The following is a 23802-nucleotide window of genomic DNA, read 5'->3' as shown; positions in this document are numbered from 1 at the left end:
AATGTAGACTCAGTCCCTCACTAATGCGTATGATACAAGCACACGTGGCCCTCTGCACACACTATGTTTGACTTTGGAGACAGCTGTCTTTTTTATTACTTTATTTTTATTTTCTTTGACCCTCAAATGCACTAACTATCATTCTAGAATGTTACTAGAGAATTCAAAAGTACTCTGAGCAATCCAGCCAAATCATTAGTCTTTCTGTTCTTCTTCAAACTACCCTTAATTACTTTTCTAGTTTTCCCACACAAGGGGCACTCTCCATGTTTGCACACAGAGCAGCTCAGGGACGCCTTGGTTTCATTTGAAGCATCTATTTGCCAGGTCAGCAGGCCTGCACAATAAATTCCCAAATGGGTTTTGTATGTTCCGGCTGATTTTGCTGGCAGGCGTTGTAATGGCATTTTATCATCAGAGCATCTGTCTGCGCATGGGTTTTAGTATAGTGTTCCCTTGGGAAGTACTGGGTGGTTGTGTCTCATGGCTTTGGTCATGAACCTGGAACGGTATTAAAGTGCCACAAGGTAAAACAGCACAGGATTTTTTAATAATTTTGCAAGGGAAAAGTATTTATCTACATACCCATTAGAAGCCTGGGGGATTTAGTCCAGAAAGGAAGTTGCCATGGTGATTGCTACCTCTGTGACCACCAGCATTATTGGGGGCTTGGCTTTTGGGGTAATTTGCTTGGTGTTTTCTTGGGGGGAGATGCGGGTGGAGGGTGTTGTCTCACAATCTTTCCCACTGTTTGGCCTGCTTGTAACTTTTATGTTATATGCCAAAACCCCTGCTTGCGGTTATCGTATATGCTATATGACTACTTGAGAAGATATTTTATGTGATCTCATCGTCACACTCTGAGCATAATCTGACCAGTAGTATACAGGAAGCAGCAAGTGTTATTCATAGTGAAAAGGAAATATTAATTCTTCCAGCCCCGCTGCTGCAACCTGTCACCATCATCTACTTGTCTCAAATAGTTTATGCTTCAATCTGCACAGCTGCTGTAGTGAAATTGCAAATGGCTCATTAAGTCAGTTGGGTTTTCTTCGCTCTTTCTGACATTACTTAGATCACTAGGAACCTCTACAGCTAATAGATGCTAAGAAGTGCTGACCCTGGGGGAGACGTGGTTATTGATGCTGGGCCTAGATCTGCCAAGCTGCTTTTACTTGATTGCGAAGGGAACGGTCTCTTTATGGATTGATTCTTCACCTCTTCAGTTGTATGGTACAAAATGAGCACAGAAATTTACACAAACAAGCCTTTCCAGATTTATTCACAAGGCAGCTTTCAAGCTGATAATGACTTTCTGTAATACAAAGCCATTTCATACAAAGTCAAGCAAATGCAAACTCAGCAGGGTTGACAACATCCGTGTTTCTATGTTGTATTAGTACTTGCTTCAAACCATTGCCTGTATGAGTAAGTAGATCTATAGGTGTGCCCTTGTCAATTCTTAGAGAACTGGGCAGTTCTAGACTAACTAACAAGCAGTCACTGTGTGTTTGGAATTTTGAACTTTCAGTCTTGTGTAGCTGCTTTCTGGTCTTGGAGTGAAAGGATGTGGACAGAAATTGGCAAAAAATCCTGTCACCTCTTAAAACGTCGTGGCACATGCTGTATCATTCCTGATGGATCTGAGCAATTCTCAGCGTCCTCCAGGCCTTACAGGGCTTTCAGTTGTAATCTAGAGAGAATGCAGCCACATTTGCTCCAGGGAAGTTACCTCCATATCCCCAACTTCTGCAATAGCTGTCTCTGCTTGGACAGTAGGATAAGGAAGCCTTAGCTGCAGAAATCCCACGGGATCCATTGTCGGTAAGTGCACCAAGCCTGCAATCAGCTTTATTACTTCCTTTTATTTAGAAACTAGTGGGCTTTGTGGACTGAATGAGCAGTTGGCCTTCCAGGCTACAGCCAGAGTTGTGTTGAGGCAGAGCATGCAAAGGAAGCAGTAAGGGATCCTGGCACCCTAGTGCCACATTTGTACAAAAGAAACAGCTGGAACACAAGGGTGGGGAAAGGACATGTAACTAGGGAAGGCAGCCAGGCCAAAGGTCTTGGTGATGTACCACCTTCTCTCTGATGAAGAACTTGCATGGGCTGTATAAATACCCAAGTTTTAATGCTATTAAAACAGAGATGCTAATATTTAATCCCTAGGAATTCAGTAATGTCTGTGTGATTAAATTACATTCTTTCTTAGGAAGCCACTGTCACTGTGAAAGATGCTGCCTTGATACCATATAAACCTTATTTCTATTTTTTTGTTCTTATAGCCTGGAAATGTTTAACCTCATTTTACTGATCTTTTATCTACAACTTTCCTCCTAGGCAAATGTTCCATAAATCTATTTTCTTCCAGGATTTTTTTTTCTTTTTTTGTGGGGAGCAGTGTAGGTAGGCATGGGTGCTAAGATAAAAACTTAATGTAGTCAGAGATTACAATAACATTTTGTCTATAATTATGATAGCATTGCATATATTATCCCAGTCTATACAGTTGTTTCAACAGAGCACAGACTGTTGTAGTACATTTTGGTATTTATTGCAGACACTAAGAAAAATAATAGAAGACATGTCTTTAAGGCACTGGATGATCATACAGTGGAATTTGACCTTCGGCAAGTCTTTAATATTGTAGCTGTTGATCTGAGAGTCTTTGTAACTAAGCAACTGTCATCCAGAATGTATTATATCATGAAATAGTATTAAGGCTATGAAGGAGTCAGAGTTGTTAGAGTGGAGCAGAAGTCATGGTGAGATACAGGAGCTTTCACACACAAAATTTTTGTTTTCTGAGCTGTAGCACAAAGGAGAAACCTTACTATCATTTGTTTCGTGGTGGAGTGTTGAATCCTGTGTAATTTTATCCTTCAGGCAGTGCTATGGTGCTCTCAGTTTTGTCAGGAAGCACTGGTATGTGGTAAATCAAGAGTGAAATCACATCTTGGGCGATGGGCTGTAGAAGGACAGAGTTCCTCAGAGAGATTCTAAGTAGTGCTGTGGTGCATCTCCAGGACTTCTGTTTTTCTGTAGGAAAAATAAGTCAGAACCCGATTCTAATTTTTCTCTAAGAAAGTTCAGCCTCATTGTTTTAGTCAAAAGTGAAATGGCCTGATTGTTCTCTTTAAAATTTAAAATGGTTTGAAGTCAAGGCAGGCAGAATGATGGTAGATGTAGTCTGAAGTTAGTTATTCAGGATTATACAATGTGGAAGAGTCTAACTCAGCTTTATGACTGATCTGAATTTTGCTGTCATGTTATGTTGCCATTGATAGTACCATCTGGACATTTCAAGACTGTTGAATATAATGTTGAATTAAAAGAAAAGATGACTATTAACATTCGATTACAAAATCTGCCAGTAATTAGTGTTACAAAAGATGGTCAAAAGTCAGCAGAAATTTCTACCAGAGTAAAACAAGCAGATTTTATTCCTCCCATGGAATTCCTAAGTAAACTGTACCACTGTTACCTTAATAATAGGCTCTTGTGAGTTGATTAAAATAACTGTATTAATCCCACTTATCTTCATGGCAAGTTCTGCTGTATTCAGTGTGGAGCTTGGAAGTTAGTTTTTCATCCAGTGTCTGAACTGTCAAGATTCCTCTTGGAGCCTCTTTGCAATTTCTGATATCACTGGGAAAGATGTCTTGTAAAAGCTGTAAGAAGTGAATTTCTATGTAATCGCTGCATCAGAATTACTAAAGGACTAGCATGAGCATCACACACGTATAAGCAGGCCTGTGAAACCCGTGGTTTAGAGTGGAGAGCAGCAAACATAATGCTCTGACCTTCAGAGGAAGGCAAGACTGAAGAGCTTAACTAGAAAGATGTGATAATTAACAATACAGAGGTTAGTGGAAAGATGGATGAATGTTGATGAGGTTTTGCCAAAGGTGAATGGCATCAATTGATCTTTATTTGTTTTTGTAACTAATTCCATGGAAATTTTACAGGAAAAATGGGAAATTTTGAGATTTCAGTCATGCAGCTAATAGAGTGTTAAGTAGTTTATTTTCAACCAAAATGGGATTTGGGAATCAGAAGTGGAGTTGGCACAGGTCGGAAGTACCAGACTGAAAAGAAGGTAGTGGCAGCATTCCTCAGAGAGCCTGGTCTTCTTTAGTATTTCCATGAACAACCTCGAATTCACCTGTAGGAGACTGCTGATGGGGTTTGCTGGTAACACAGAGAGGCTATTGTCATAAAGGAGGAAAACAGAGGGATAATACACAACAAGAGCTGGGTGCCTACAGTATTTAGAAAACACCTGGAATTCAGCAGTACAAAATGCAAGGTCATGGCATGCTCTGGTAAGATGAGGTCTCATCAGCTGGGGGACCCAGGCAAGGCAAATGCTGGAGTGTCATCTGTGGCTGGCTAAAGTGAAAAGCATCTGGGTAAAAGAGCATCCTCTTGATATGCACCAAGACATTTCCTGCATGCGCAGAAAATTGATGGTATTATGCCCCAAACTGTGGGTAGGGTATCTTTTTGCATATCCTGTGCAGTTCTGATCATCCGTGTTCTAGAGAGTAGATTAGAATTGCAACAGATGCAGAGAGGGACTACTAACTAGGATAAGCAGGGAATGAATAGCTGAAGACATTGAGAGAGCTTGTCTTGTTTATCCTAGCACAACAAAGCCTGAGAGGCTGTGTGATTACTGTCTATAAATATCACAGGCAAATAAATACCAGGGAGAGAAAAGAACAGTTTAGGCTAAAGGCCAGTGTTCTCACAAGAGGAAGAGTTACACGCTAAATAAATTTAGGCTGGAAGTGAGAGAAGGGCTCCCTGCCATCAAAGCAGCGGCATTTTCCAACAGTCTTGCAGCTGGAAAAGTGGGAGTGAGAAAACTGACTGCTTTTAAGGTGAGGTCTATGAGCTTTCTAAAGAGCAATAGAGATCATTAGCAGATTGCTCCAAGGCTGCCTTTTACAGAATGTCACAGCTGCTAACCCACCTTTTCAAAGGCAACTATGCACGAGCTTGTCTGTGCCACTTGTTTTGTCACTGGAGATGGAACAACAGGACTACATGATGATTCCTCTCCCTGCTAGGTTGCTTGGACTAGCCCCCGTAGCAGCCTGGTCTCGAGGAATGTGAGGAGCCACCACCCAGTGGTGGGGAAGCAGGTACTCCTGCTGTATTCGTTCGTAGCCCCACTGGTTATTGCGGAGACCGAGAAGTCTGTTTACGGGGGTACAGATCTTCCCAAGATGGAACCACCTTGGCAGGAAACATGGTGAACTTGTCACCCTCAGCTGTAGCCAGAGCAAACACATCTCACAGTGTTCCATAATATATCCTAGATACTGTATCTGGCATAATTATAATTGGTATAGTATAAGGTTTATTAATTATATGAAGGCATTGGGCTTGGTGATGCTGGGCTGAGACAAGCAAGTGGAAGGAATGACGACTAGCTCAGGAAAGGCTGCTCCTTGTAAATGATTCACAGCAATGCCCAGGATGCTGTTTGGGATGATATTGCCTCTGGGATCCAGCTGATTAACAAAGCTGGTTTAGCTGTGTGAGACCAGAGCTAGAAGCCAGAAAATTATAAGCAGCTTAGTTTCCATCTCTGGTGAGACGAAGCAGTTATTGTGAGGGAGCTAATGCTTGTGTGATGACCCTATACCCCCGAAGCCTGCAGTATGGGCACCTTGCTGGTCGGCAGCGACAGCAGTGTAACAAGGAACCTCAGTGCGCTGTATCTATTTGAGACACCTTGCAAGGGAAGTCATAGAACTAGCTTTGCACATGAAGGCTTGGTGGGGAAAGAGGTGGAGGGAGTTCAGTCCACACAAGATGACAGTTGCTAATGTAATCAGAGATGACAGCAGGAAGCAGAAGAGGTGGTTGTTTGGGTAAAGAGAGTACAGCAAGGAGGAATTTTGACACTAAACAGAAATTTGCTGGGAAGACGGATTTGTGAGCACTATTGATGCTGTTTGTGAACTCAGGTCAAACTTGATGACTAATTGTATTTGATGAAAATATGTAGGAAAATAATTAATATTGTCTAATGTGACATGAGGCATGAGGTTCAACAAGGCCAAATGCCGGGTCCTGCACAACAACCCTATGCAGTGCTACAGACTGGGGGAAGAGTGGCTGGAGAGCTGCATGGAGGAGAAGGACCTGGGGGGGTTGGTTGACAGTGAGTGAACATGAGCCAGCAGTGTGCCCAGGGGGCCAAGAAGGCCAATGGAATCTTGGCTTGGATCAGAAACAGCGTGGCCAGCAGGTCCAGGGAGGTTATTCTCCCTCTGTACTCGGCACTGGTGAGACCACACCTCGAACACTGTGTTCAGTTCTGGACCCCTCACCACAAGAAGAATGTTGAGGCTCTGGAGTGTGTCCAGAGAAGAGCAACGAAGCTGGTGAGGGGCTGGAGAACAAGTCTGACGAGGAGCGGCTGAGAGAGCGGGGGTTGTTTAGCCTGGAGAAGAGGAGGCTGAGGGGAGACCTTCTTGCTCTCTACAACTGCCTGAAAGGAGGTTGTGGAGAGGAGGGAGCTGGGCTCTTTTCCCAAGGGACAGGGGACAGGACAAGGGGGAATGGCCTCAAGATGTGCCAGGGGAGGTTCAGGCTGGATATCAGGAAAAAATTTTTCACGGAAGGGGTCATTGGGCCCCGGCAGAGGCTGCCCAGAGAGATGGTGGAATCACCATCCCTGCAGGTATTTGAAAGACGGGTGGAGGAGTTGCTCAGGGACGTGGTTTAGTGGCAGATAGGAATGGTTGGACTCAGTGATCCAAGAGGTCTTTTCGAACCTAGTGATTCTGTGATTCTATGATTTTAGAAATACTGAAGTGTTTCAGCAGTTTCAAAACTACTTCATTTTAAAGTGACACTCTATTTAAAATTATCCACATTTTAAATGACAGAAATATAAAACAAAATGTTTAATTAGCTGTGTTAAGTATTTTTTTTAAAGGAAGTGTTACTTAATTGAAAAACTGTATTTTCCTATATGATTTTGTCCCCTAGAATCTCATTTCCTGATTTGTTTTAAGCACAACATCATTCAGATCAGAGCTGTAATTATGCCTAATTTTTAGTACTTGGATGAGCTAGCCTGAATCTCTGTGTATATTCTCTGATTCTTCTTGCTGTCCATGTAGAAGCAGTGATGAAAAATCACTGTTTCCCTGTGCCTTTTTTCAAAGGCAATTATTTTTGTCATATTTTTCCATTTAAACTTTCTTGGCTCTGTTACTTCATTGTAATCTACTTGCTGATGAAGCTGATTTCTGCCTTCTTTGAAGAATCAGGAAGTGTTAAATTCTGCTTTTGTTGCAGAATTTTTTGCAGACTTTTTTTTTTTAGCTGCAAGATCCATCTCTTTCCCGCAACTTTCTCTAATTTTAATATTGTTATTTTCCTTGCATCTTTCAACATTGCAGTCGATGTGAATTATTGTACAAAATGTCTGTCCGAGTAATGTACTGTGGAATGTACTGAGGAAGGCACTATTGCGAACAGCTACACGCAGTTTCGTATGTACTGGTTGTCTGTTCTCTGCTACTGCAGTCTCTAACTTCATATCTCTGCTTGATGTAACAAAAAAATTAGAACAACTTAGAGCTGTTTATCTGAAAGACAATGGAAATTGCTTTCCTCTGTATTCAATAGCAAAGGATTCAAATATAAGTGAGATTTAATTTCAAGGCATCTGCAGGAAGAAAACGTTAATTTTGCAGGCTATGCTATTAGGCTGAAAAAAACTCCATATTTTACCTATTCAATTAAGTATTTTAGATTTATTGGAATAAATTTATTGGAATTTATTTAGTGGAAACTGCAATGATGTGTGACATCCCGTTACAGGTTATACAGTAGAGTAATAATGCTGGCAGCCAGAAGTTTATTTAAGAAACCTACCTTCCACCTAGTTGCTCTGCTTTCCCTGACAGTGATACATACCTTTTTACTAACTTTTCCAATTAATAGAAAGTGGGGTGTTTTTTTGGAATCACTCTGCTAATTCTTTTAGCTCCTGGGAATGGCTAAACACGGTAAAAATCACCTCTTCTTATTCAGTCTGGTAAACCCTATTTCATTCTTCTCCGCATTAAGTTTCAGAGTATTTTCTCCATGTACAAGATTTGTTTGGTTTTTTGTTTGGGTTTTTTTTTTTTAATTAATTAACTTTTAATCTCCCTCTTAATTCTTATATCATTCAGATTTTACATGCTCAAAAATGTAAATTCCATAATGAGGGCCTGAGCAGGAACTGTGAACTGAGGTGTAGCAGCTCCATACCTTAAGACTCCTACCAAGTTCCTCAGTAGGACAGCTCTTTGAAAAGTCCCAGGTAACACATGGTGGCAATCTTTGGAGAAAACAAAGCCCTTGGTCGAGTATGGTGGAGAGAAGCTTGTCCGCAAATGGTCTACAGTGATTCAAGTATAATGAGTGTATGAATAAATCATAACTCTATTTTTGAAGAATCAGAAGAGGGAAAAACTTGTAGCTATTCCCTCAACTGGTGACAGATGTTTTCTTAGGTAAAGCAGATGTTTTCTTTGTTTCACCAGCAGTGGAATAAGTTCCTGTACCTATTTCCATAGTCCAAACTTACTGTCATTTCTGTGAATGTCTTGACATTTCATGAAGGATCAGATTTCTGTCTGGAACTGGAACCAGAATTCACTGTGTCAATCATGTCATCTGTGTAAATCGGTGTTCAGGCTTATCTCTGTTTGGGCCACAAAAGCTTGAAGGGAATGATATCTCAGCAGCACCTGGATCTCTCTATCCACTCTGTTTTCATAGCTTAGGATTTGCTCAACTGTTATAAAAATCAGAGAAGCTTCTTCCCCATATGATCTCCAAAGAGATAACTGGTTAAAAGAGCAATTGATAAACTTGTCTAACGTAGTCTGCTGGATCACTGAAAAAAAAGCCAGACTTTGTTCACAGGCATCCTCATAGGCAGGCAGTAGTCTTCCTATTAATCCACGGACTATCATGTGTTTGTCCATACTAGCATAACTACATGTGTTATAAGGTGTTCTTCAGTCATGATGTAAAAGCTAAATGCCTCTCTGATCAGGCTTTTAGCTGTGGCATTTCCCACTTCAGCACCCTGCTATGTTGACCAGGACAGTAGCCAAAATACTAGAATTGCCTTATTAGTGACACCCTGTATAATACAGGGACCACTGAGTCCTGAGTCCTTTCCAACCTGTCTGCATTCCCCCATTCCCCACACGAAGGGTGGCAGGAAAGGCCCTTTTGAGCTTGTTTCTGCTTTCTCTTGAAAATGAAACCCAAAAAGCCAACAACAGCTCAATAGGAGAGCAGACAACTGGCCCTTGGTGACTCTGCAGAGTACAGTGCTGTGATCAATTAACATTAAAATATGACCCCAACACAGCAGTCTGTGTCACCTGATTAGATGCATTTCCAAACTGTTCAAAGCAATTGTAGATGACTGAATTATAGATAAGCATTTCAGAAGAGTAAATGCAGGACTGTTGGATGTTAATGTAGGTAGTTCTTGCAACATGACAGCTCATGGGCAGTGTAATGTCCGCTCAGGATCCAGCGAAAGGAATTCCCACCTGAGTGCCTTTGAGACTATTAATAATAAAATTTCACCTGTGTTTTCTGATTCTAGTCTGTTTGGCCTTGGTAGTGCAAATTTTATGGCCACACTGCTGCTGCCTAATGTGGATCTCACGGGTAAGGAACCAAATCTAAGGGGTTCCTTCCCAACCCATCTATGATGAGCTCATATAAATCTCTACACTCAGTTACTAATTTGTTTGTTAGTTGTGCAAATTGAACGATTTGTGAGGTCCTGGTGTAATTCAAATATAGCCATTTGGGACAGAGCGAGAGGAAAAAAGTGTTGATTTGTTTCTGTTAATCCAGATCATTTCCATGTGCTATTTTTTTTCCCATACAGGTCTTTTAGCACAACTGATAGAATGGTAACTTTTGACCAGGGGCAGAAAACAAATGGTTGGAGAGGACCTCTTAAGCTAGTTTTCCCACAGAAGAGGGTTATGGTAGAATGATGTAGTGTGGAGTGGAACCTAAGGTTCATGTTGTGCAGCGAAGCTTATTTACTGATGAACAGTAAATCTTTAGTGGAAACAGGATGAGTACACGGTGAACACTCCTGAGTAACACACCTTAATGCCATTATTTTTGGTGGCATTTATTTCTGGGTACTCCGGTTGAAGCTAATGAGGATGTATAAGGATATTTACGTAGCTATGCTCTGAATACAGGGGAAGGATGTGATGTGATGTGATGTGATACTGGAGGCTTGTAAGAGCTGATTAAATGGAACATTTGCCAGGATTGGTTTGTATAGTTGATCCTGCCCGGAATGGGGTAGATGAACTTGAATGACTTTCAAGGTTCTTCCCAGTTGTGATTTTTATGATTCAGTGATACTTGAGACATCTACTGCTCTCACTGGAACTGGAATTCTTAGCATTAACTGGAATTCTCAGCATCCTTGAAAAGCCAGAGTCACTGTGTGCTGAATTATGGCTCCAGAATTAATCAATGTTTTTGTAAATGTGGGTAACATTGGGTGGAGTTGGAGGGAGAGTTAAAGAATTTAGGCTTATATGAGTACATCCTCCTGTAGAGGAGTGCTGTTTTTCTCAAACAATAATATCTAGTTGCAAAAGGCTGCAGGGAAGTAGGGTGTGTGCCTTGCTGGAGAGGGAAGAAATGGCATATGTCACTTTGCCCTGAGCAAGTTCTCACTGGTGTAACTGGTAATGGGTGCCTAATGCTAGTCAGCATCCCACTCCATAAACAAGAACAGTTTCTTATTCAGGATTAGATTGTACTCACTCCCTGCAGTCCAGTAGAAAACCTGTTCTCTGCCTTTAGTGATAAAACCCTGATTTAACAGTGAACAACCCTTTTGTTTGGTGTTTACGAAGTTGCTTTTCTTCTTCTTCTCCCTTGAAAGCTCTGCAATGAGGAAAGGCTGTTCCACTACAGGAGGTCCTGTCTTAGAGCGATGCTGTCGTTTGTCTTCTGTCACGTTTTCAGGCTTTGATGACTCAGGCATTCGAAAAAAATCCCACTCCTTTTTCTGAACTAAAATAGCCTAAAAGCAAATTTTAATGCAATTAGTTAGAGGCTCGTAATGGGACTTGCAGTTTCACTGCTTGAACTGAATCTACTTGAAAGTTTGGTTATTATTTTTTAAACAAAATTGAGTACCATTGGAGTCCACTTGAGATCTCTGGTAGATTAAAAAATGAAAAAGAGGTCTTTAATATTCAATAGCTTTGAAAGGGCTATGCATGTTTTGTAATTTAGGGCAGTGTTTCACAGATGAGTTGTCTAATGCATCAGAAAATGGTTCCTGAAAGAAGTGAAAAACTTAAACTGCACACTTTTCTGTTTATAGGGGCAGGTAAACAGAACAGGGAAAATAGAGGTAATAAAATAACTGTCAAAGCTGAGCCTAGATTTTACTGGATTATAAATGAAAATAACTATGGTGGTGGTACATGAGGAAGTACACAAAGTACACAACAAAAAAATGGCTGGAAATGGTGATGGTAAGGCATGTTTGCATGCATGATGTAGGCCATCCTGATACCTAAACCATGCCCAAATTATTAATACCTCTGACTGACCTAGTGCAGTGCCATCTAGACATAAAAGCTTTGGTCTCAGAAGAAATATAGCCACATTAGATATCTCTGCATGACACTGCCTTGTCCAGTGTAAGTAGGTGCCTAGATCTCCTCTGCTGTCCCTCTTTTCGTGCAGACTTTTTGGTGGGTCCAAGAGCCCCTCTGGGAGGCTGCTGGGCAGCGTGGGTGGTGGGGTGGATCTCATGGGGCAGTGGTTGTGGGCTGGACTACAGCCCTTAGCTTGAGGTCCTTCCACACCACAATGGGTCACAACCCCGGGCTCTCTCACCTTCCTGGAAGTCAGTGTCAGCAGTCTAGTACCTCCTAGTTCTCAGTCAGTGCAAATAAGTGATGTAGTCTATGTATTCCTTCAGGATTTCCTTCCTTTCTTCCTTCAGATTTTTTTTCACCAAATTTACTGGTCCTAATCTGTAGCTAAACCCAGGTAACGTGCTGTTCCCCTCCTTCCTTATCGCTGCTCACCACGCACCCCAACCCCCCATCTGTGGCTTACCCTTCCTTCCCCTTCCCCTTCCCCTTCCTTCCCCTTCCCCTTCCCCTTCCCCTTCCCCTTCCCCTTCCCCTTCCCCTTCCCCTTCCCCTTCCCTTCCTATGCTGCTAGCCCTCCTTTCCTGCTGGGGACACGGTAAAGGAGTCGACTTCAGATGCTGGTGTATAAGGCAGTGCTACACTGGCCTGGCAATATTGGATCTGGCCCTTACCCAGGTTGATAGAGCTGCAGCAGGCTGAAAATAGTACCCTAGGTGAGAGGAGACTCCTGTCTTTATTGCTGCACAAGTTTTGCTGACAAGCACACCTTTTCTCCTCCCTGGCTTCAGGCTAAGGCAAGCAGCACCCTTCTGTGTATGTGGTTCAGCGTTATATAGAAAAGTGATTCCTTCCAAAAGCTGGGACTGTGGCAGTAAGGTCTGGACTGCACAGCTGTGGGACAGAGCCAACTTCAGTGAGTTTAAGGGCTGACAATATTCTGTATCTGTCAGCTTTTCCAGCTGCCTGGCTTTTCATTTGTAGCATGTTAATGCAGGACTTTTCATCTTGTTTGCCCTTCAGAACATTTACTCGTGGTGATGAAATCTCAGAACACATCTCTGAGGCCAGTGAGACTCCTTATCAACTCACCCAGTTTTCACTATGTCATTTACAGCGGTAGCAGCTGAAGCACAGGAGCATTAGAAGACCTGAGGTCTTCTCAAGAAGACTCAAGAGAGATAGAGCCTGCTCTGCATGCAGTTTCATTAGGAAACCTTGTTACACTAGGACAATGAATCTGTGGTTGTGGTTAGTTCTAGTAGGACTAAACAACTGCAGTTATTTTGGCAGCAGCAGAATTTACTTATCTTGAGTATGTACAAGCATGGCCCATACTCACATGCTGGAACTGTCATGAGCCCTTGCAGGGTTGGGATCTGAACCATTGATGCCAGAGCTTCAGTGAGACCCTTAAGCACGGACATCAACATCTTCCATTGGAGAACCAGGACCTGCCTAACACAAAGGCAGTGATGCTGTCAGGGCTTGTAAGCCGAGAGTCTTGCATATTCTCATGCACAAAATAATTTCTTATCAACACAACAAGAACACAAGTATCTACAAAGAGCATATTACGTGCTGGGTTTCTATGAGCACAGTCATGTAGGTGGCTGCCACACAGCATCGTTTGTGTTCCTCTGACTAAAACCCTTAATAAGAACAATTACTGGTTTGAGGCATGCAGAGACTGGAAATTACAAGGAGGGCTGAACAAGGTTTGTACTGCTATCACAAAGGCACCCTGAGGAATGTTAAATCAGGCTTATTCTAATAATTAGGGCGATCATGTGAGATATTTGTAAGGGAGCTGAGCTACTGTGGTTTTGTACAATCATTGATGTAATCCACTTTCAAGATGGCAATATGGGAGGGAGATGATCTGTGTGGGTTTTTGCTATGAATTTCTATCATAAGCAGTGTTGCATAGCCTTGATCAAATATATAATGTCAGTGGAGTCTTTTGTTCAGGTTTTGGATTTTTTTGCAGGCTTGTGTTCTTCAGATTTGCTCTGCAAATAAGCTCTTTGTTGGATAATCTGACTCACTTTTTGACTTCTCTTTGAATATTCCATAGTCCTGTGAACAAAAGATTTCTGTGATTTTATCTAACAATTTGCATATGAGAAAAGGGTCATGCAGTGTGTCCTGTGTGAAATATCAGTAAAATTTAAATAACCCATTTAACTGCCAAGCCTGTCTGGAGATGAAATGGCAGGGCAACCTAAGTTTAAGGTAGTCGTGCCTCCTTTTGGTTAGTGCTCTGTGTATTAAAGGCTGTCTTAATAAGGACACAGTAGGAAGAAGAAAACAATATTTCAGTCTGCTTGGCTAAGTGTATAGACAGCCAACTCTGTGGTCTGAACACAGAATTACATCAGAACCAGCCTCAGAACAAATAAAGGACACCAGAAGAAGTTAATTATGCCTCAAGGGGGAGTAAAATATCAAGGGTATCAACTTATGCAAAAGGAAGGAAGAAAAAAATCTGTGCCTGCCTGCAATCAATCATTTCACCTTTAAACCTGAAACTCTTTGAGCTTAAATTGGGTGATATTAAAGACAAAGGCAACATACTTCCATCTTAGAAGTTCAGCCTGGTGTCTTTGTCCAGTATTTAGCAGTATCTCTTGCAAATGAAGATGCAGTGAAGTTTTCAACTGCTCTGAGCTGCCTTTTATCACCTAGTGGTCTGTGCTGTTCTGCTGGGATCTGTCCTGATTCCGATTGCTCACAGATCTTTTTGACCGGTCCAGATGTTGCTGAACCGTATCTGTTACAGTTCCGTGGGATGCAGCTTTTCAGGATTTTGTAAACATAAAACTAAAGATGCTGCTTATGTTCTTGTATAGCAGAATGCTTAAGCTGGTTTTATGATCTGGTGTGCATACATACTTATACTTCAGTCATACTGAATCAATGAGTGAAATGGAATGTGTTGCTGGGGTGAAATGTGAACCTTATGGTGGATTTAAGCACATTTTGCTGAAGCAAAGCCTTACTGTTGTATCTTCTTGTGTAAAATCATAGAGGGGACTAAGTATAACTGCTTGGGTTTTTTCAATATTAAATTTTTTCAAAAAACTGACTGATTTTGGTGGCCACTGATAAATACAATCTCTGTCTACTATTACTTCTATTTGCTTTAGATCTGTTTTACTAAAGCTTTTGGAAACAAATTTAGGTTCAGCGTGTTCACCTTGATTTAAACTACTGTCAGACCAACATTTTATATGTACCTTGCCCCTGTGAAAGAGGCTGTACAACCTTCTGGCTGAGAGGAATCACAGATTTATAGATTTTAGAGCAAAGGGAGAACACAGTGTTCATCTGAACTGACTGCGGCCCTGCCCAGTCCATAGGCTCTTTTATTTAACTCAGCAGCTTGACGTTGACCAAGAGCGTATTTTTGGAATGACATCCAGGCTTGATTTAAACACTCCATGTGCTGCGGTTTGTCACAGTCATTCGGACTTTGTTCCGTGGCCAATTACCCTTTCTCTGAAAAATACCCTTTCTCTAAAAAACCTGTACCTTTTTTTTGAACTCTCTTGCCTTCTCTTTTCTGAAAACTGGATTTTGCTTCTTGACTTCCTCAGCAGTACTGGGGAGGCATTTATTTTCCGATAGATATTTTTTGTGATTGTTATTTTATGGTTTTGTGGTGTTAGAAAAAAACTCCTTATACTCACAAAACCAGTTAGGCAGATACCTTTTATACCCTATTATTCCCATGCTGAGAGGAATAATAAAATATGCCATTTTAAAAAACAGTTTATATGACCATGATGCTTTTTGTATCACTTACTAACCAATAGTTTATGATTAAATATAATTCATGGCTGAGATATTAATAGTGAGAAAGAAAGGGTATTTGGTATGTGCTGTACTTATAGTGTAGAAATCATGGTTGCTCCTGTGTCCTCCAAAATATTATTTTCAATATTTCCTTGAATGTCTCAAACGTGATTTGCAAATGCCTTGAGTTCTGTGTTATTTCTTTTTCCATAGACAATTCCTGTGGAGACATGTGACTGGATGATACTGAAAAGGTATCTGGTCCATGCCCTTGCCCCTAGGCAAGATCAATAATTGCTGTAAGCCTTCCTTTTATTCCTTTCTACCAAGAAGTTGAAATAAAATCGACATATTATTTCCACAGAGAATGAAAATTATAAATAGGAGGATTTGCAAAAAGCCTGAGCAGTAACCTTTGTCCTTTCTCACGTGGTTCCCTTAGAAACCAAGATAAGTGGGAGTCACTGTTGGTAAATCCTGCCTCAATGCATTTGTCTCACTGCTTGAGGAGTAATTGTTGTTTCTGTTTTCTCCTTAGGGCTCTTCCTGCAATGATGCAGTGGGTCCGAACTCAGAAACCGGGAGAAAGTGGTGTCAATATTATCACTGCAGATTTTGTAGAACTTGGTGACTTTATCAGCACAGTCATAAAGCTCAACTATGCCCTGGATGAAGGTGAAGATGACACTACTTGATAGTACTATAATATGTGTGGTGTTGCTTTCTTTAGAATTAAAAAAAAAAAAAAAGAATAATTGCATTTTAAAAGAATTATCTTGTACAACACTGATCTTCCTATAACACGCTGATGTGTTTAGGGCTTTATTGGGTGGGCGTAAGAGAAATGTTTTAATCAATTATGATCATTTTTTACATTTGTGTTTCATGTGAAGAGCAAAACTAAACATGTTTACAGTGTTTGATAAAAGAAGGCCATTTACATGTTTTCCATGAGTTACCAAATGCGATTCATGTGACTTCTGTTGTTACGAACAGTGCCAACAAATTTGCTGCTTTTGGAGCAATGGAGCATACATTGCTCTCTGCCTGCCCCTAGCAGGATTCCCGATGGCGTGAGCATTACACTGGGAGATTAAGGACAGTATCTCTGGCCTGAAAATTTTAAGCTGCTACACTTTATCTATTAGCTAGTTTAATTGATCGTATTTATCAGTGAGCTACAGGTTTAAATGCCTTTGTGAAGTAAATCCAAAGTCATGCCTCTAACACATGCATAATCAGTGGACAGTGAACATGACGTATTATGTAGCTTGCACAGAACACAGACTAAATCCTGCTTGCTTTTCATTCTCAAAAGGTGGTTTTCCAATGTCTCTGCCCCAGGTTGAGTCAGGAGATATGTGGTGCTGGCCTAACTCTGTGCTAGGAGCAGCCAGCATGTGTTTTCCCTGGTTCAGGAACAAAGCATGTGTTTTCCCTAGCAGGAACAAAGTTAGACCAGGTTGGAGCACCTCTTCCTCCCAGGGTTAATCTTAGGTAAGAGCTTAATCAAATATTCACTGAATTTAATAGGAAAATTTCCTGTGTTTAGTGTGGATTGTGCACAGGTTCAGTAAACTGTGTGTACTACAAGGTGATCAGGATTTTGTCCCATACTGGAAACTGGCTTTCTGCAGGACTAAAATTGCATTTAAAAAATAGATGCAGCCTAACCTTCTCTTTAAGGCAGCTACAAACAGAACACTTCTCTGCTGATTACAAATCGGTGCCAGTTTCATCAGTGAAAAATTGCTGCTGTAAAGAGTGTGATAGATCAATTTCTAGCTAATAATTCTCTATACTCAAACTGTTTGTGGGGATAATACTGCATAACTCAAATTTCGAAGTCTGCTGAATGGCACTGTTCTAGCAGCAGAACTGCTGATTGTCCTACTTTTAATGAAACGTATATAAACCTCAAATATGTGGAAAGCTTAGTGAGTCATCAAATGAGAGCATTGCCACTGTATGACACCTAACTGGATGCAATGCAGTCAGTCATATCTTCTGGACACATCAATGCACAGACATACGACTTTGAAAAGCAAAACATTTCTGTAGAAAACAATAGTTGCTATAACGGCTTACAAATAAAATGGTCTTTGAAATATTGCAGGGGTTTAGGGGGTAAGATTATGGTCAAGTTTCCATTGACATTACTAGAACTTTTGGTTGATTGAGAAATGAATGATATCATACAATACTTTGCTATTTTCTATCAGATGTTAAGGACTACCAGCTACCATCAGAGTTTAGAAAAGCAAAAATGGTGTTATGAATCAGGTGGGTTATGGGGAGGGTTATAGGGTTTTTTTTTTTGTTTTGTTTTAGGAAGAAGTGGAATAAAATGAACACTTGCTGCTACTTTGTACTGAGAGGGTGCCTTGGAAAAAGTGTGTGTATGTGTGTACTGTAAAGAAACATTTAAGTGTACGTGTACTATAAAGACACATTTAAATATATGTCTATGATACAAAGATATTCGTGCACACTTGCATAGTGATACTCTGGTTTCTGGACTAGGAGTATTACAGATTTAGTTAAAAAAGCTGTGGGGGTATGATAATATGATGCTTCCTTCAGTAGCTGGGTTTTTTTAAATGTTAGGTCTGCAAGATTCATCCTCAGTGAAATCTATCATCTAAGCCAGTTAGGTTTTTCACAGCATTAAAACTTTACCCAAACTGCCCCCAAATTTACTAAGAGTCACAGCCTGTCTTGACATTGAACAAGCAGAAGGCCTCTATGGCTTTCACCCACAGCTAAGCAAAATCAGGGGCAGGGAGTTTGATGCATTTTATTTCCAGTTTTTACAGGCTCTCCAAGCAAAATTCAGGTAGTAGACACTTGAAATGAAACATGAGCATGTGGTTTTTTGAACTCACACTATGCGGGGGTCCCAAGTAGAAACATGAAAGTGTTTGCTTATTTATTGGCGACATGGTGTAACGTTTTCTTTTCGTTTTTCTATTTAGCTGGATTTGTTTCCTTTCAGGTCCTCCCTGTTGTATTTCCCGCCCTTAAACGTAATTGAAAGAGCTAACCTATTCTTTCAATATAGTAAAGTTATCTGAATCCTTGGGTGGAGGAAAAAGTAGGTTTCCTTTTTGAATTCTAATTAGAATTCTGTTAAAACTGAGAGCACCAAGAGCACCGAGTTCCTCCTGGGACCTCCTACTCAAACACACACCAGACACACTGAGCTTTTTGCTTGCCCAGAAGTGTACTCAAAGCAAATGTTCTGCTTTATCTAAGAAAAGTGTGTGTGTGTGTGCACGCCTGTGTATGTGAATAAACATAGAGGCATCTTGAGCTTGCTAGCATTGTTATGAGATGTTTACTTAGCATCATTATTTCTATTCTAATTGTTACTTGGGTGCTGGAAAATAAAAGCAAAGCAAAAAAAAAAAATCCTCTGACAAGAAGGATAATAGACAAATCATGTAGTTTCTCCTTTAGTGGGGGAAAAAAAATCTTAGCAAAATACCACTTGTGGTAAGAAAAATTATGTTTTCATTTAGCTGTCTATCTCCTTGCTGTTGGAGAAGCACAACACTTTATATTAGAGAAAGGTAAACATACTTGCCTTAATTACTAAAACAAAAAGGAGGGGAAAGGGATATACTATCCACTCTTTTCTGGCAATTTCATCTGCGAGGCTGCAAAACTGAAATTGAACTGTCCTGATAGGGATGTGCTTCCTGTTATTGTTTTGGGGATCTTGCCAGAAAAGAACAAGCAAGAAAGGACTATGCAGCACAACTGGACCATTTGAGAACCCAGTTTTGCCACCCATATGCAGCTAAATTTCTCTATGATTTCAACCAGAAATGTGCTCGTGGGCCAGATAAGTTGTCTGACCTGATTTATTTGGGGGGTATCTACACATACATTATGAGGAATCTGGCATGGGAAATTAAATGACTGAGGAAAAATGCCTGTATGCACTATTGATTTTCATAAGCATCTGTTTACTCAAACTGTCATGTTATTTTTTGCCAAAACAGTTTTTTTTCTTCCTGTGCTCATTTTCCCCTTTGCTATGTTCATTGTATGCACATCAACTAGTATTGTTTTCTGATTTTTCGCATGATTACTCAATCCTTTCTTTTCAGTCATACTTGAAAAAATGTGCAACTACGCTGCACAACCCAGGCAGTGCTTCAGCTGGTGTAAATCAGCCTAGCTCCAGTTTACACAAGCTGAGATGTCTTTGTTCTGTACTGATCCAACCTGCAGTGGTTTGGACGAAACAGCAGCGTGTCCCAGGGTCTGATTCCTGTCTTGTGTAGAAAGGGGTCAGATCAGAATCAAACCATGGGAGGTGAGATTTAAAATCAGTGAGTTATTTGCATTTGCTTGCTGCTGGTTACATTATTTGTTTTGTAGGTCCTGCCATTTCAAGCCATTCTTTTAAACGTACACATCTATATGGATATATATGTGCATACATGCATTAGGGGGATGATCTATGCTCAGCTAAGTCTTTCTGCCGTAATGACATAAAACAAGAACATTTCTACTAACTTCAAAGCAATTACTAAAGTTTTACCCTGGGATGAGAGGGAGCAGATAAGTCAGTGTGTAGTAAGTATACGCTGTGTTGCAAACAAAATATAAAATTGTGGTGGTTGAGTCTACAATATCAAAAAAGTGGAGTGCCCTGAAAAAACCTGCTCTTTATTCTGAATATAGTATGTGGAGCACTAGGTATTAGCAACTAAGTAGGCTGTTTGGTGATTTCAGCAGTTCAGTTAACATCATGTTAAACTTCTAAACTCCTTTTCAGTGAAGTAAAAGCTAATAGTGTATATGATGTATTTGCCATATCTCAGTGGTAGCTTCTGTGTTACATACAGTCAATGTTGTTCTGAATTGTATATGTTTACCCAATGATGAGGTTAAAATATGCTGTATAGTATGTGCAATGTATTGATCACAAATATGTTGGAGTTCAGTGATCTGTTTAGTTTTTACTGTGCTGCTGTTTCGTAGGTATGTGTGTGTATGGGAGTATATGGGGAAATAATTAATCCTAAAGGAAAAGGGCAGTTATGTAACCTGCCTTAATGCATTCACATAATCTTGTTCAAATGCCATGATTATCAGTTCTGATTTCAAACGTTACTGGGGATTGTCCATAGGGCTGATTCCCTCACTTTCTGGCACTAAGGAATTAAACTTGAAGTTACTTGGAGCTCACTTACTTATTGGCAAAGAATAGGATGTTTGTCTGCCTGACTGCCTTGATTGTACAAGGTGACGAGGACAAGGTTTCTGATGTGAGATGGATCAAATCACTTCTGTACACACACACCTCGTGCTGATGCCAGCAGGAATTGTGACCGTGTAATTGCATGGCCTAAAATTCATCTTCTGGGATACAATCATTATAGGAGGGTGGTGATACCCTGACTTTGGGAAGTGCTTGGATGCTATGCAACACTGTTCATGTCCTGTGCTGGAACATAGCTGTAAGGTTGCAGGAAGAGCTTTGAACTCTGATACGATATACATAGGACTGTAAAAATCCTTTTGTAAAAATGATAAATGTCAGAGGCTGAGCAGCCTGGCCTGGCTTGCCCACATACAGCATTCTGCTTTCAGGAGCCGTGACAGCTTTAATTAAAAAATTATAATAATTTCCCAGTGGCTGGCAGGACCTAGTGCTGTAGATAGGAGTCTGTCTTGCCCACAGATATGGCCCCTCTACCGCTCTCACAACTATGTCATGGTTTCTGTCTGAGATGGCTCTGTCTGATGCCGAGGGTAATTCTGAAAGACGTACTGAACACAGGGAGGGTCTACGTTGTACCTGACTGGTTGGACAGGAGTAGGCAGAGCGTGCCTGCCCTGCAGTGTGTCTAGTGTCAGGTCAGCTTCAGTCAGACCCATCTGGTTGGCAGAAGTCTGATATCAGAGTTTTTTTCTGTTATCTTTATCTGGTTAAAATTAGCATCTTCCCAGTTTTCTCCTTTGCCTCTTCTCGGTGCTCCTTATCTCAGCTTCTGCATAGACACATCCTTTTAACTGCCAGCTGTGATCAGTTTGTCATCCTTAGCGCAATGTCCCACATCTGATGTCCTGGTATGGTTTATCTCTGTGCTCCAAATTACATACATGTCCTCTTAGATGAGCTTCATCATGGCTGATGAGACAGATTTGATGCTATCCCAATGAGTATCTCCTAAGATGGAGTACACTTAGGCTTTTTTTTCTGCAGTGAGATTACATGTATTAGTCTCCTCCCTCAGGTCTAGATCCTACAAAAGTCAGTTTTGATCGGGAGAGATTGCTTGAGCAGCTGAAATCAGTTTTGCTATGAAGCTGGAATCCTTAAAGCAGAATCCTGGTTTTATGTGTAATTATTACTGAAAATAAAAATATGTGGTTAAAAATAAAATTTTCAAAAGAAAAAGAAATATCTGGGCTCGCCAGGAGAGTTGTTAAATTTTTTACTGCCTCAGTCACCAGTAGCTTATGCATAATGTAGGTGAAGATTAGGATGTTATTGCCACACTGCCTCCTGACACCATTCAGGGTCTCTGTACAGAAGCCTTATTATTCCCAGTGAGCATTAATGCATTTGAATGACTGTTTTGGTGGGAAGGACAATTGTGTAACACTGAGGACATGGAGCTCCCTGGTATTGTGCCCACAAAGGTTCACAGAGCTGCACCTTCTCTTTTTAGGATCTATTCAATGGTACTTTAATAAATGTTGTGTAAAAAATGCCTACAGTTCTGTATAGCAAATGTGAATTTTTATGACAAGAATGTGTATTTAATGTAAAAAAAAAAGGAGTAATATAAAATACAGTTTCTTTGTATCCAGTGAAACATCTAATAAAGCTCTGGTACCTGTATGGTTTATGGCTTCATTGTTACATTCAAGGGTTTACATGTAGGAGGTTTCTAAAACACGGTTTTGCAATATGGGACAGAGCTGGATGTTAGACCCAAGCTGTGCTATTGGGTTAGGGGCGTACGGGGACTGCCCTGTGAGGGCATTGCAGTGGGAGTACTGTTTCCACTTGGTTACTGTGGGACCCTTGAATAACACAGGATGCTGTGATGTGTTTGTGCTGCCAGGGACACAGCATGCTCTCCGCTCCCTCTTTCACCAGCAGGGCTTTTACAGCTCCTATTTCCCTCTAGTATCAAAGTGTATGATCCAGCTCTGTAGTTTGTATGATCCCATGCTGCTACTTTTGTTGCTGGTGGTATTTTGTAAGAAGAAGGGTGAAGGAAGGCAGTGGCTAGACCTCTGAAATGTTGTTCTGTCCCAACGTTCCCTTGAACCCTCTGAGCACTGCTGCCTGCAGCCCCTGTAGGCGCTGTGAGGAGTGATCACCAGTCATGCGAGCTCAGCTTACCTACAGGTACTGGTGGAGCAGACTAGCTGCTGCCTCAAGCCTGGCTCCAGGCAGAAGGTGACTTCCCTCCATCATCTCTCTGGTGTCTCCCTTGAGGTTCAGGGACCTGTTCCTCAGAGGAGGACACAGGCAAGTCGCCATCAAAAAGTCTCTGCACCCAGGAGCACAGAGAACAAGGTGGGGCTTTACAGCATCCTACAAAGGTGAAGTGTGGTGTGTTAGAAGCTAAAGGCTTTCTGCATGGCAACAACTTGGAATTTAAGGTTCATATTACTTTTCCTTCCTAGCAGGGCTAAAAGCTTTGTTTTCCAGGACAGAGCTATTTTGCTCACCACTCCTACCAAGTGACAGGCAAACCGAGCCCAAGTGCTCCACTCCCAGATGCTTCACATGCTCTCGTTTGGCCCAGTTTGAAGTCAAGGAGCCAGGTCCAGACTGCCCGAGTTGCAGAAGAAGATGCCATGAAAGATGACCTATGGCAAGGAGTTGGTGCCTCCCTGCAGAAACCCATTAATTCAATTTGCCTACTGCTTAAAATATCTCCCCTCACCGTTCCTGTCTCACAGGTACCATCTCCAGTGGGAGTGTATTTGTTGCTCAGTACACAAAACTGATTTTCCTCATGGCAAAAGCGGTTCTCTTCTCCTTTTTTTCCCCTTCCTAAACCACTGCAATAATCAGAGGGCCAACTTTATCCTGCTGTTGCAATAGCTACTTTATTCCAAATGTGGGTTGTCTGTGTCCTGATAATATAGTGGTCTGATGATATATGAGAACACAACCAGAAGATATGCTCATGTCTTTAGGAGAGCATGTGTAACAGTAGATGAGACAGGTATTTAATAAGTGGTTCTGATTCCAGAAAGTAGTGGTATATTAAATCACTGCCGGGGGGCGGGGGGGGCAGTATTTTATTCATATGTTTTTAATTTCATA

At 41.1% G+C, this 23802-nt stretch overlaps 1 protein-coding gene across 1 annotated transcript in view; it reads left to right on the top strand.

Annotated features, from left to right (window-relative positions):
- PLCXD3 (phosphatidylinositol specific phospholipase C X domain containing 3) overlaps nt 1-22335 on the top strand; it is an 82676-nt gene extending 60341 nt beyond the window's left edge. Inside the window, exon 3 of the mRNA XM_054054759.1 lies at nt 16030-22335. Coding sequence (XP_053910734.1) covers nt 16030-16186 — 157 coding nt within the window. The 3' untranslated portion in view covers nt 16187-22335. The remainder of the gene's footprint in view (nt 1-16029) is intronic.
- The last annotated feature ends 1467 nt before the right edge of the window (nt 22336-23802 follow it).

Source organism: Cuculus canorus, chromosome Z, assembly GCF_017976375.1.
Source record: "Cuculus canorus isolate bCucCan1 chromosome Z, bCucCan1.pri, whole genome shotgun sequence".
Lineage (NCBI taxonomy): Eukaryota > Metazoa > Chordata > Aves > Cuculiformes > Cuculidae > Cuculus > Cuculus canorus.
Note: the sequence above shows the minus strand (reverse complement) of the source record. Positions and strands in the feature narration are given on the sequence as shown.